Source organism: Carassius auratus, unplaced genomic scaffold (genome assembly GCF_003368295.1).
Source record: "Carassius auratus strain Wakin unplaced genomic scaffold, ASM336829v1 scaf_tig00033420, whole genome shotgun sequence".
In the NCBI taxonomy this organism is placed as follows: Eukaryota; Metazoa; Chordata; class Actinopteri; order Cypriniformes; family Cyprinidae; genus Carassius; species Carassius auratus.
The window spans coordinates 249,105-262,500 of NW_020526078.1; the positions used below are offsets into that span (position 1 = coordinate 249,105).

Here is a 13,396-nt window from a genome sequence, read left to right on the forward strand (position 1 = left end):
GTTTACTCATTCATATGGAAGCCTGAATACATAATAATCATAATCATGTGTTTTATTGTCTCACAATTAAGACTTTATTGAAAGTCTGAGATTTTTTTACATTATAACATAAATTCAGATTTTTTTCAAGTTTACATCTTGTAATTCTGTTTTTATTTCTATTCTCCGTGCAATTCTGAGTTTATATCTTGCAATTTTGTTTATTTATTTTTCATGCAATTCTGAGTTTATATCTTGCAATTCTGTTTATTTATTTTTCATGCAATTCTGAGTTTATATCTTGCAATTCAGTTTTTTTATTAAATTTTTCGTGCAATTCTGAGTTTATATCTTGCAATTCTGTTTTTTTTGTTTATATTTTTTGTGAAATTCTGATTTTAATAAAAAAAAATTGTGCAATTCTGAGCTTATATATTGCAATTCTGTATTTTGTTTATATTTTTCGCACAATTCTTCTGAGCTTATATCTTTTTATAGCAAATTATAGCAATTTTGTTTTGTTGTTAATTCGGAGAAAAAAAAGTTAGGATTGCAAGATATAAACTCAGAATTCTGACTACATCGATTCTTAGTTTTTTGTTTTTGTTTTTTTGCAGTTCTGAATTTATATCCTCCAAATCTACTTTTTGGTTTTGTCTTGTAATAAAAAAAAAGTAATTGCAATTTTTGCATGTTACATGCATTAAGATTTCTTGAGTTGGTGCATTCTGTTGCCTTGAGCGCTTCTGCTCACTGTCTGTGTTCATTGTTTGGACTAGAACAGCAGTAAATATCTTCTAAAGTTTGTAGTGAGAGTAAATGAGGGCAGAACACTTCCTGCAGTGAAGGACTCTCTACTGACCTCTGTTGAATTTACAGGTAAACGTCTAGGTTTCTTCAGGTGTGTAACTAAAGCTGAAGCGTGTGTGTGTGAAGCGTGATGTATTTCACAGAAGAGCCCTGATGGGCAGCTGTATCATACTTCAAGAGCACAGCATACTGTTAAAATCGCACACAATATCAAGACCAAGACCGTAGAGTAGTAGAATCTCATCTGAACGTAGCAATATACTCCCCAAAACTGAGTATGTTGTCTTTGGATCCAGTTAAAGTTAAGAGAATGTCTTAAATGTAATTTACCCCAAACAAACGGTTTTGTTGCTGTTGAGAGGTTTATAAAACAAGTCAAATAATTCATCAGTGGGATATAAAACTAAACTCTGGGGTATAAACAAAGGATATGCTTTGATTTGGGGGGAAAACACTATTCATGCTGAGATTGAGAGATGCTACATGAGTTTTTGTAATCAATATTGGTTCTGTTTTAGTCCTGAACTCGGTGTGGTCTAAACTACAGGTCTGATTAAATCCAAGTGAGTTCTAGACGTCTGCGGCCTTGATCTGCACTGGTTTCCTGCACTAAACGTGGTCCTGGCCTAGATTACTGATTCCCTCTGAATGTGGAGTTTAGTTCAGGATCTAGAGGAGCTGCTGCTGCTGGCCGTGTGCCTCGGTGTGGAACACATGAAGGGTTTGGGAGGCAGAATCGGTCCAGTGGATGAGCTCCAGCAGAACTCTGTAGGTCCAGACTTTAGCAGCAAAACTATCAGAAGCTTCAACTTCATCCTGACCCTGAAATGACAAACAGACAGTTAACACGAGGGAAAACTGAGCCTCCTTCCTAAACACATGCTCTTGGTCCGAATGTGAACACGGCTTCAGAGAAAACAAACTTAATTTGAAACAGAAACGGTTTCTGTGCAGGTTATTTGATAATGATAACCAGTTTTTAATGTGTTTGACAGAAGTCTCTTCTTCTTATCAAGCAGCGTGTTTTTCTTTTTAAATATGATAATATCATTCAAAAGTTTTGGGGTCAGTAAGATTAAAAGATAAAAATCATACTATTTATTCATCAAGGCTTCATTAAACTGCTCAAAAGTGACAGTAAACACAGCAGAGTTAAATAAAGACATCAGCAGTTTTAGATAAAATACAAATTTACACACCCACTCTGTGGTCAGTTTCAGGCATTATAGAGCACAGAAATAGAGCAGATGAGCACTTCACGCCGACACACCAACGTAAAGAGACTTTTTGATAACGAGCCAAACGTCTGTTCATAGGAACCATCCAAAAACATTCATTTAGTTTACTGTGATCTGCTTCATGTACTCATGTGTGAGAAGGAAAGTGTTCGTCTGCTGCACATCCTGATGTAGGAGATCAGCGGGACAGTGTTGGAGGGTCTGCTACTAAAAATAACACTACTAACTACATTAGTCAGTGTAGCGTGACAGGAGATCAGCTGTTTGAAATAGAGCAACTGTTACAGTAACAGACCGCTTTTGCAAATAGTGTTGCGTGATGGATAATTACATTGCTGTTGTTGTTGTTTTCACATTGCGCAATTTAACTTTACTACTATGAACTGATGCAATAACCGAACACACTCTCCTAAACTTATATTTACTCGGATTACTTTATCTTGGATTGTCTTATGAACTGTTCAATCTTAACTATTGTTACAGTATATTTATAATTTATTTATAGTAACTTCTAGCATGTTATTACATTTTTCAGTTCAAATTTAACGCATTACACTTATTGTTTAAAAACATAAGAAAAAAACTAAATAAAATATTAAATATCAAATAAATATAATGAAATGACAAATGTGTCACGGAATGTTGACATAGATAAATGTACAGTAAAATCTAAGCATACATAAACAAGGATTAAAATACTTTTTTTTTCATGTAACATGAAATCCCTAATTATTTTTTTCTTTGTCAATCATTTAGCTAATTGTTTACTAAAAAAAATATTTATACCTTGAGACTTAAAAGTAGTGTTTTATTTTTTTATTTTGTTGTGTTTAATATTGTAGTTTAGATCACATTTGTTTTGTTCTCACTTTTTAATATGTTTATATTTACATTTGTTTGAAACATTTCATTATGTATTCAATTAGTTTGTGATATTGGTATTTATAATGTCCGTTTCATTTTATATCAAGTTGTATTTAAATTTCATATTTCAGGCCTTATATATATATATATTACAACTACATTTCATTGTACTTTTTATTAATTTATTGCATGACCTATTTCATATATATGCATTGTATATTTATGTTTTAATTTAATTTAGTGTTTTTTAAACTGCATAGTATTAAAACAGATACTGCCAAATGAAACCGCTTCAATAGTAGTGCTGTGAATCAATGCTAAGGCTTTCACAAAAGTTTGTCTGTCTGGTTCTGGACGACTTACAGGAAAAGGGATTAGGGTTTAGCGGTGCAGCTTGGGAAGGGTTTGATGAGCGTCCAAATGCTTATCACTGCTTCTGTGTGAACCACAGCAGACCAGAATAATAGAGCACAGGATAGAGTACAGGAGGGCATTAAAGAAACATTCTTTTCAAGCAGCATGTCAGTGCGAACAATGAGAATGAGTCAGCCCACATATCAGCGGCTCTGAAAGAGTCAAGCAGAAACAGTACTGACAGACTGATATTCTGCTTGTTTAATGAGAAATTATGTTTTGAATGATATATTGAGTTCATCACCTTTGGATAATAGCTGTGCCCACTCGGCATATTAACAGAAGTGAGTTTTATCTTGTGTGTAACAGTTGTGGAATCTACTTTGGAGATAAAACTCGTTTTGAGAAAACTGGCTTTAAAGACGTACTGTAATTAAAACCTACAGACGCATATAGAGAAAGTATTATAATTAAAACCAGGTCAATGATACATGAAAGAATCCTTCTATAAAAACCTTCAGAATATAGAGAGGAATAAAACTGCTAAGTGTGGTGAGTTTAAGTGCTGCTGAAGTGGAGATAAAACTCATTTTGAGAAAACGGCCTATAAATAGCTGTATTGTCATTGAAGCCTACAGACGCATATAGAGAAAGTACGATAATTAAGCTCATGTGAATAATATGAAAAAAACCCTCAGTTAAAACATTCAGAATATAGAGAGGAATTTAATTTCTAGGTTTGGTGTCTTTAAGTGTTACTGAACTGGAGATAAAACCTCACCCCTTTAAAGATATGCATTTTACCATGTTTTTTTTTTTTTACTAAAATGTATAAAATGGTGTGAATGAAATATGAACAAGCCCCTTAGTAAAATCCTTTAGAATATAGAGAGGAATTTAATTTCTAAGTTTGGTGTCTTTAAGTGTTACTGAACTTGAGATAAAACCTCACCCCTTTAAAGATATGCATTTTACCATGTTTTTTTTGACTAAAATGTATAAAATGGTGTGAATTAAATATGAACAAGCCTCTTAGTAAAATCCTTTAGAATATAGAGAGGAATTTAATTTCTAAGTTTGGTGTCTTTAAGTGTTACTGAACTGGAGATAAAACCTCACCCCTTTAAAGATATGCATTTTACCATGTTTTTTGGACTAAAATGTATAAATTGGGGTGAATTAAATATGAACAAGCCCCTTAGTAAAATCCTTTAGAATATAGAGAGGAATTTAATTTCTAAGTTTGGTGTCTTTAAGGGTAACTGAACTGGAGATAAAACCTCACCACTTTAAAGATATGCATTTTACCATGTTTGTTGGACTAAAATGTATAAATTGGTGTGAATTAAATATGAACAAACCCCTTAGTAAAAACCTTCAGAATATAAAGAGGAATTTAATTTCTAAGTTTGGTGTCTTTAAGTGTTACTGAACTGGAGATAAAACCTCACCCCTTTAAAGATATGCATTTTACCATGTTTTTTGGACTAAAATGTATAAATTGGTGTGAATGAAATATGGACAAATCCCTTTGTAAAAACCTTTAGAATATAGAGAGGAATTTAATTTCTAAGTTTGGTGTCTTTAAGTGTTACTGAACTGGAGATAAAACCTCACCCCTTTAAAGATATGCATTTTACCATGTTTGTTGGACTAAAATGTATGAATTGGTGTGAATGAAATGTGAACAAACCCCTTAGTAAAAACCTTCAGAATATAGAGAGGAATTTAATTTCTAAGTTTGGTGTCTTTAAGTGTTACTGAACTGGAGATAAAACCTCACCCCTTTAAAAATATGCATTTTACCATGTTTGTTAGACTAAAATGTATAAATTGGGGTGAATGAAATATGAACAAGCCCCTTGGTAAAATCCTTTAGAATATAGAGAGGAATTTAATTTCTAAGTTTGGTGTCTTTAAGTGTTACTGAACTGGAGATAAAACCTCACCCCTTTAAAGATATGCATTTTACCATGTTTTTTGGACTAAAATGTATAAATTGGGGTGAATTAAATATGAACAAGCCCCTTAGTAAAATCCTTTAGAATATAGAGAGGAATTTAATTTCTAAGTTTGGTGTCTTTAAGTGTTACTGAATTGGAGATAAAACATCACCCCTTTAAAGATATGCATTTTACCATGTTTTTTGGACTAAAATGTATAAATTGGGGTGAATTAAATATGAACAAGCCCCTTAGTAAAATCCTTTAGAATATAGAGAGGAATTTAATTTCTAAGTTTGGTGTCTTTAAGGGTAACTGAACTGGAGATAAAACCTCACCACTTTAAAGATATGCATTTTACCATGTTTGTTGGACTAAAATGTATAAATTGGTGTGAATGAAATATGAACAAACCCCTTAGTAAAAACTTTCAGAATATAGAGAGGAATTTAATTTCTAAGTTTGGTGTCTTTAAGTGTTACTGAACTGGAGATAAAACCTCACCCCTTTAAAGATATGCATTTTACCATGTTTGTTGGACTAAAATGTATGAATTGGTGTGAATGAAATGTGAACAAACCCCTTAGTAAAAACCTTCAGAATATAGAGAGGAATTTAATTTCTAAGTTTGGTGTCTTTAAGTGTTACTGAACTGGAGATAAAACTTCACCCTTTAAAGATATGCATTTTACCATGTTTGTTGGACTAAAATGTATAAATTGGTGTGAATGAAATATGAACAAACCCCTTAGTAAAAACCTTCAGAATATAGAGAGGAATTTAATTTCTAAGTTTGGTGTCTTTAAGTGTTACTGAACTGGAGATAAAACCTCACCCCTTTAAAGATATGCATTTTACCATGTTTGTTGGACTAAAATGTATGAATTGGTGTGAATGAAATGTGAACAAACCCCTTAGTAAAAACCTTCAGAATATAGAGAGGAATTTAATTTCTAAGTTTGGTGTCTTTAAGTGTTACTGAACTGGAGATAAAACCTCACCCCTTTAAAGATATGCATTTTACCATGTTTGTTGGACTAAAATGTATAAATTGGGGTGAATGAAATATGAACAAGCCCCTTGGTAAAATCCTTTAGAATATAGAGAGGAATTTAATTTCTAAGTTTGGTGTCTTTAAGTGTTACTGAACTGGAGATAAAACCTCACCCCTTTAAAGATATGCATTTTACCATGTTTGTTGGACTAAAATGTATAAATTGGGGTGAATGAAATATGAACAAGCCCCTTGGTAAAATCCTTTAGAATATAGAGAGGAATTTAATTTCTAAGTTTGGTGTCTTTAAGTGTTACTGAATTGGAGATAAAACATCACCCCTTTAAAGATATGCATTTTACCATGTTTTTTAGACTAAAATGTATAAATTGGGGTGAATTAAATATGAACAAGCCCCTTAGTAAAATCCTTTAGAATATAGAGAGGAATTTAATTTCTAAGTTTGGTGTCTTTAAGTGTTACTGAACTGGAGATAAAGCCTCAACACTTTAAAGATATGCATTTTACCATCTTTGTTGGACTAAAATGTATGAATTGGTGTGAATGAAATGTGAACAAACCCCTTAGTAAAAACCTTCAGAATATAGAGAGGAATTTAATTTCTAAGTTTGGTGTCTTTAAGTGTTACTGAACTGGAGATAAAACCTCACCCTTTAAAGATATGCATTTTACCATGTTTGTTGGACTAAAATGTATAAATTGGTGTGAATGAAATATGAACAAACCCCTTAGTAAAAACCTTCAGAATATAGAGAGGAATTTAATTTCTAAGTTTGGTGTCTTTAAGTGTTACTGAACTGGAGATAAAACCTCACCCCTTTAAAGATATGCATTTTACCATGTTTGTTGGACTAAAATGTATGAATTGGTGTGAATGAAATGTGAACAAACCCCTTAGTAAAAACCTTCAGAATATAGAGAGGAATTTAATTTCTAAGTTTGGTGTCTTTAAGTGTTACTGAACTGGAGATAAAACCTCACCCCTTTAAAGATATGCATTTTACCATGTTTGTTGGACTAAAATGTATAAATTGGGGTGAATGAAATATGAACAAGCCCCTTGGTAAAATCCTTTAGAATATAGAGAGGAATTTAATTTCTAAGTTTGGTGTCTTAAAGTGTTACTGAACTGGAGATAAAAACTAATCTTGAGAAAAACAGCCTTTAAATATATGTATTATAATTGACATCTACAATCACAAATGGTTAAAGTATAACAAAATAAATACTTAAATGTGTATTTTTGTATTTTAAATGTGTATTTTGGAATCTCAAAGTCTTGTTTTAAATACTGTGAAAATAAGTGTTTCCGAACTTTGTATCAATCTAATTTGCTGTCATTATATGTTTGTGTGTGTGTTGCATTTGCATTGCACAAATGTTTTTTTCTCAACTTCCCTTCTTTTTTAACGGGGGTCACATGTGTTTTATATATTGCCATTTTACTCCACTATTTGTTATATGTGTGACAACTTGCCCCGGCCTTCTCCAAACAGGCATCATATGCTCTCTAGATATTTACAAACACACAAATTACTCTATATCACACTGAAACTGCAGAATTGCAGTCAGTCGTGCTGAAGACATGCATACTTGTGGTGCAGGTGTACCTGGACGCACTGCAGCGGTGGGGACGGCGGGCAGCCCCCCTCTCCGTTCTCCAGCAGGGCCCCGGTGCTGTGGAGCAGGTGCCCGAGCCGGTCCTTCACGCTCTTCCTCAGATTCTCGTACTCTCCCTGCAGCTCCTCGCCCATCTCCTCCACCTCTCGCACAATCAGACACTCCAGCAGCTCCATGCAGCGCCGCAGGGCCGAGCGCACGTGTCCCACCTGCTCAGTGGTGCTCAGGGCCTCAGGGCACAGGGTCAGGGTCACCAGACGCTCGCCGCCCGGTGCATGCTGGGACAGGAAGTCCTCCCGCTCTTTCTGAGGAGGAGGAACAGGCCTGTAATTAGTTATTACAGGAAAAGTGTCTCTTTAGAGGAAGATTAGTCACTCGGAGCGCCCACTCGAAGGTTACGGTTAATGCGGCGTGATCCGTGTGTTCCCACGTGTGCCCAAACCGGCTGTAATTAACCTAACGGCCCTCTGAGTCACATGCACAAACACATTCAATATCAATTATACATTGCGTGTTACGCCACCTCTTCAGACAAACCCAAAAATGGCTCTGACGTCTGCGCACACAGCACACAATGCTAACAATCAAATGCAACTGGTGCAATCATCACACATGGGCAGGATAAACAATATCAGAAGGATTTACATTTAAACAATTTTCACTCGGAAAATGCTGGTAAGTTTCACAAATTAGAAAAAGTCGGATATATTTTCTTGCAAAATGTACTCCAATGATGTGTGTTTAACATATTGTTTTGTAATTTATTTTAAATAAATGCAATGGAAATTAAATACAGTATTTCACAATAATAAAAAATACAGTATTTCAGCCCAACTACTGTACATGCCAAATAATAATAATAAAATCATGCAATATTCTATTTATATTTTTTTAAATATATATTCTTTATTTACTATTTGATAATACAGATTAAAACTGGTAAATGTGGTAAAAACTTATTTAACTGTTTTATTATTTTACAAAATATTTACAAAAGTTAATAATATATATATATATATATATATATATATATATATATATATATATATATATATATATATATAAAATACAGTTACTGAATTAAACTCTTATTTATATAAAACAGTTACTGAATTTTTTTCAGGTCCATCTGAATTAATCATTTTGCAGTAGAAAAACTAGTATTTTCTTGTAAACACACTGCAATCATCTCCAATAGCTTTTGTTGTTATTGTTTTACTGCATGGGAGAAAACATTCATTCATCATTCCCTTAACTTCAGTTCCTGTCAAAGATCAAGGTCTATTCAAACTCTTCAGGATTTAGACCAACTAAAGACAGACCACAGAACTGCACTCTGAGGCTTTGCTCTGGTTAAGACATCCAGACACCAAACCCGCTGACCACAGAGACTGTCAATCACTCATGCTCTGGGGCTGGTGCTTTAACTGACCTGTCAATCATCTCTAGTCCGAGACTGACTGAATGATGAGAAGATGATCAGTTTAGTGTTCGCTGTCACATGCAGTAAGCACCCTACCTAGACAGCATTTCTAAACAGAACCAGCCTAGAGTACACTAGCCAGGAGAGATCACGGCCTCAGACCTAGAGAGAGGTATATCTGTGCAGCGTTACCGCATACCGGAGACGCGCGCCTGTGGTGGTTCTAACAGCGCCGTGACTGGCAGCAGCAGCAGTGCGGTCACGGACGCGTGATTAACGGCAGTCGTACTCACGTAGAGCTCGAGCAGACGCGTGCAGTCGCGGTGCAGCAAGCGCGCGAGCGCCGCCGCTCTGTCCGCCGCGGTTCTCTCGGGGACGGGCGTGTCTGAGTCCGCTGTTCCCTCCATTGCGTCGCGGCTCCCGTTAGCGTGTCCGTTACCGCGCGCGCCTCGAGCCTTAAATATCACCCGGGCCAATCGAGGAGAGCTCGCGCGCCCGTGCAGCTCCTGCCGTCCGTGGGATACCGCGAGCACCGGGGGGCGTGATGACGTCACGCCACGCCGGTTCCGAGAAATTAAAAGCTCCGGGACTCGCGCCAGCTTCACTGAAAGAGACATAATTACAAAGCGCGTCATAATTCAGCGTGAGCGGCTCAGCTCTGCACCGACACTACCGTCGATATCATCATCATTAAACACCACAAAAACAACACGCTCCATCTCTAGTTATCATTTCATGCGAATTATAACACGTGTTTTTTTGTTTGTTTTAATATAAAGGGATGATAATTCTATCATTTACTATCATCAGGGGTTGGTTCCCAAAACGGTTTGAGTTTTTCTCTTCTGTTGGACATTAAACATGTATTTCAAAGAGTGTTGGTCCCCTTTGACTTCCACAGTATGAACACAAATACCAGGGAACTCCAGACTATAAAACATGATTGTGATTTTAACAGTGAAAGACTGTAAAAATACTGCAGCAAAATATGTTAAATGGTTAACAGTAAGTTTCCATACTACATTAAAATACTGTTAAAAATATATTTTTTTTGGAAGTGAAAAAAAAAAATCATTGTATAATTTACAGTGAAAAAACAACAACATAAATGGTCTTTCCCAGAATTCCCTGCATGACTTCATATTTGATATGTGTTTTTTATATAAATAACTGTTTCTTCTTAGTTTTCTTTTATCAGTTGTGTACATTAGGGTTTAATCTTTTATCTAATGTTGTTTAATGAATGTCTTGCATTAGCTCAGCATCGTGTGAGTCACCGTGATGGAGTTCAGTGTTTGTGTATATGATGCCTACTGCTCTGTGTGTGTGTATGTGTGTGTGTGTGAGTGTGTGCGCGTCAAATACTTGGCTGAATGTCACATTGATATTAAATCAGTTAACAAAATACAGGTAATGAAGTCTGTAAAACCTAAAACGTTGCTACCATATATTTTAGGGTGAAGTTCTGGTAACCTGTGTTTTTTTATTATTATTTTTTTATTACAGTGCAGAAACTGTTAATATTCATAAAAAATTCTAAAAGATGAAAATAAATTAATGCAAGTTTGGAACAGCTTGACAGAATTGCCATTTTTGGTAATTTGTCACTAATGATTTCCCCAAAAGAAAAAAAAAAAATGTTATATTATTTTAGTCACATTTATCACATCATTTTAGTATATACTAATGTTATAATTAATATTTTGAAATAGCTTTTTTTTCTATGATCTGTTTTTTTTTATATGTCTCTGTAATTCATTATTAAACTTTACTCTTCACTTTTTTACATCTTAGACTTTAGATACAATATGCAAAGTACAAGGATTTTGGCGCTTGGAATAATGAATTAAATCACAACAACGTTTAATACAATCATATAAAACCAGATATTTATGTTTTCAGGGCATAACATATTTGAAAATGCAGAATGTGCACTGATGACAGACACAGTTAAATCGACCGGCCAGACACATATATAAAATGTATTATTATATTAAAATCGAATTGTTTTCCAGTAATTATTTAAACGAAACAATTATGAATTAGCGAACTCACCAGTGATATGGCAAATAGAAGTAATTATAAGAAACTACAACATATAGTTGGCCTAATGTTTCTGAAAATCCTCTTTAGTTATACAGTATCTCTATGAAAGCAAGCTTCCTGTGCCGAGCCGCCCCTGATTTAGTCCTGCCCTTAAACTAAAGAGTTAGTGATGTTTGGGCCGTTTAGAGTGACTTGTAGCCCCAGAGCCACAGACGCTGTTATTTCTGTGTCGTACATCAAGTGCACTATAATAGCATCTACTAAGTGACAATTCATCCACTTCTGTCTAGAGACACAAAAGGCTGGAATTTCCACTTTGTCACAGTGTGTCTGTTCACACAGAAACTGGCCCGCATGATTTCACACCCACACCTTGACTCGGCTTCAGTATGTGATCGAGGACAAGCCTCAGTCTTCCTAAGCGTTCGTGTAAAACACACTTTTTAATGAGTACAAATTAACTCGCATGCTAACCTGCCAGTCAGATCCATCAGATATTTGGAATGAATCAGTGTGTCACATGCTTACAAACCACAAATATACCTAGAATGCTTTCATATCTAAACTATACCTTTAAATACAAGAACACCTATTTCCAGGGAAGATGTACGAATGTTTGTGATATACACATGTACTGTAGCATATGTGAATGAGGATGTGGAAATGTGTATAAAGGATTTTCATCTTCATAAGTCCAGGACAGGAATGTGTGTGCAGTCTCTTCTGATATGGATATGATATCAGCGGAGTTTCAGTGTTGTTCCAGTAGAGGGCACCATCCCCTGCGGTCTGAACCTGAGCACGTGACCTGATGATCTCATGGTGACGTCATCACCACCGTGTCATTTTGGAAATGATACATCTCAGACTATTTTAACCAGAGACAGACAAAACAATGGAGTTACACACCCAGTAGCGCAACAGTTGATATTTCAGTTCACACTGCTATTAATATTTCCATCAGTTTTCAGTTTAATTTCTTTTTTTTTTAAATTAAGTGCTTATGTTTATTTATTTATTTTTATTTCAGTTGTAGGTCATTTTTAGTGTTAATTTATTTCCATTTCTTTTTTTCTTTTTTTTTTTTCTCGGTTAATTATTATTTTTTACATTTCTTTTACAGGTGAAATTGACTGTACTTTATTATTAAACCTTATTCTGGGGACTTCTAATGACAAATAACACTTATATTCTTACTGAATTGCAATTTCAAGGGGAAACAAATGTTACATTTTACATCTAAGATACAATGTACAAAGTACAGATTTTCTGTCGAGACATTAGATTTGTCATCATCTCGACCGGAAACCTGCCCTCTTTTCTCATGAGAGCTGTATTTCGGTCTCAGACCTCCACTAGTGTCTGTATCCGGAGCGGTGACGTCAAAGACATGCTAACATCACACTTTTAAGAGCTTGAGAAAAATTCGGTTCAACTGGCAAAGCATCTCTGTAAAATGCAATTCCTTTCTTCATATGCAGACTGCATGCAATACGTCAGTGAATCGCTGAGCGACTGAGAGAAGATGCAGATATTGTGATTTGACAGGTGTGTCTTATCACTGCATCTCCTGGCAGCACAGCCCTGATGCACTTCACTGAATACACGATAGAAAGCACAAAGCATTGAGAGCATTCACACAGATAATAATCCTGAAGGACGTCAACAGAACCTATACCAAAATTAATCTCAAAGTCTGAGAATTATATTATCCGGAAGAAAGAATTCACCATCTGAAGTATTTCCTCTTGATTCTGAAATCATAAAGCTTCCTTGTTTTCCAAGTTCAAATTATAGTTTGTATCCCCGACTTTCAATATATTTCCAGAATATGAATCTAAAGCCAGATTTGAAATTCTTGACTTGATTTTCCTGACATACTAAAGTTAAAGGTTTTTACTAATTATTAAAATGTTAACTATAAAATCAGCATGAATGATGACTGAACAAACCACCTCAGTAAAAACCTCCAGAATATAAATCTGCTAAATAAATTTGGAGTGATACTGAAGAGGAGTAATCACCAATTCATGCTGAGAGAACCGTCTACAGGTGCAGATAAATCAAGTAATCACTTAAAAGTATATTTGGAATGTTTTCTGTC

General features: G+C 35.0%; 1 protein-coding gene across 1 annotated transcript; it reads right to left on the bottom strand.

Moving 5' to 3' along the window:
• Positions 1 to 656: 656 nt before the first annotated feature.
• LOC113081226 (uncharacterized) lies at positions 657 to 9,884 on the bottom strand. Its single transcript, XM_026253307.1, has 3 exons — positions 9,540 to 9,884; positions 7,814 to 8,128; positions 657 to 1,611 (listed from the first exon to the last, which is right to left on the bottom strand). Exons 1-3 carry the CDS (start codon positions 9,879 to 9,881, stop codon positions 1,459 to 1,461), a joined length of 810 nt encoding a protein of 269 aa, XP_026109092.1. The 5' UTR covers positions 9,882 to 9,884; the 3' UTR covers positions 657 to 1,458.
• Positions 9,885 to 13,396: the final 3,512 nt, after the last annotated feature.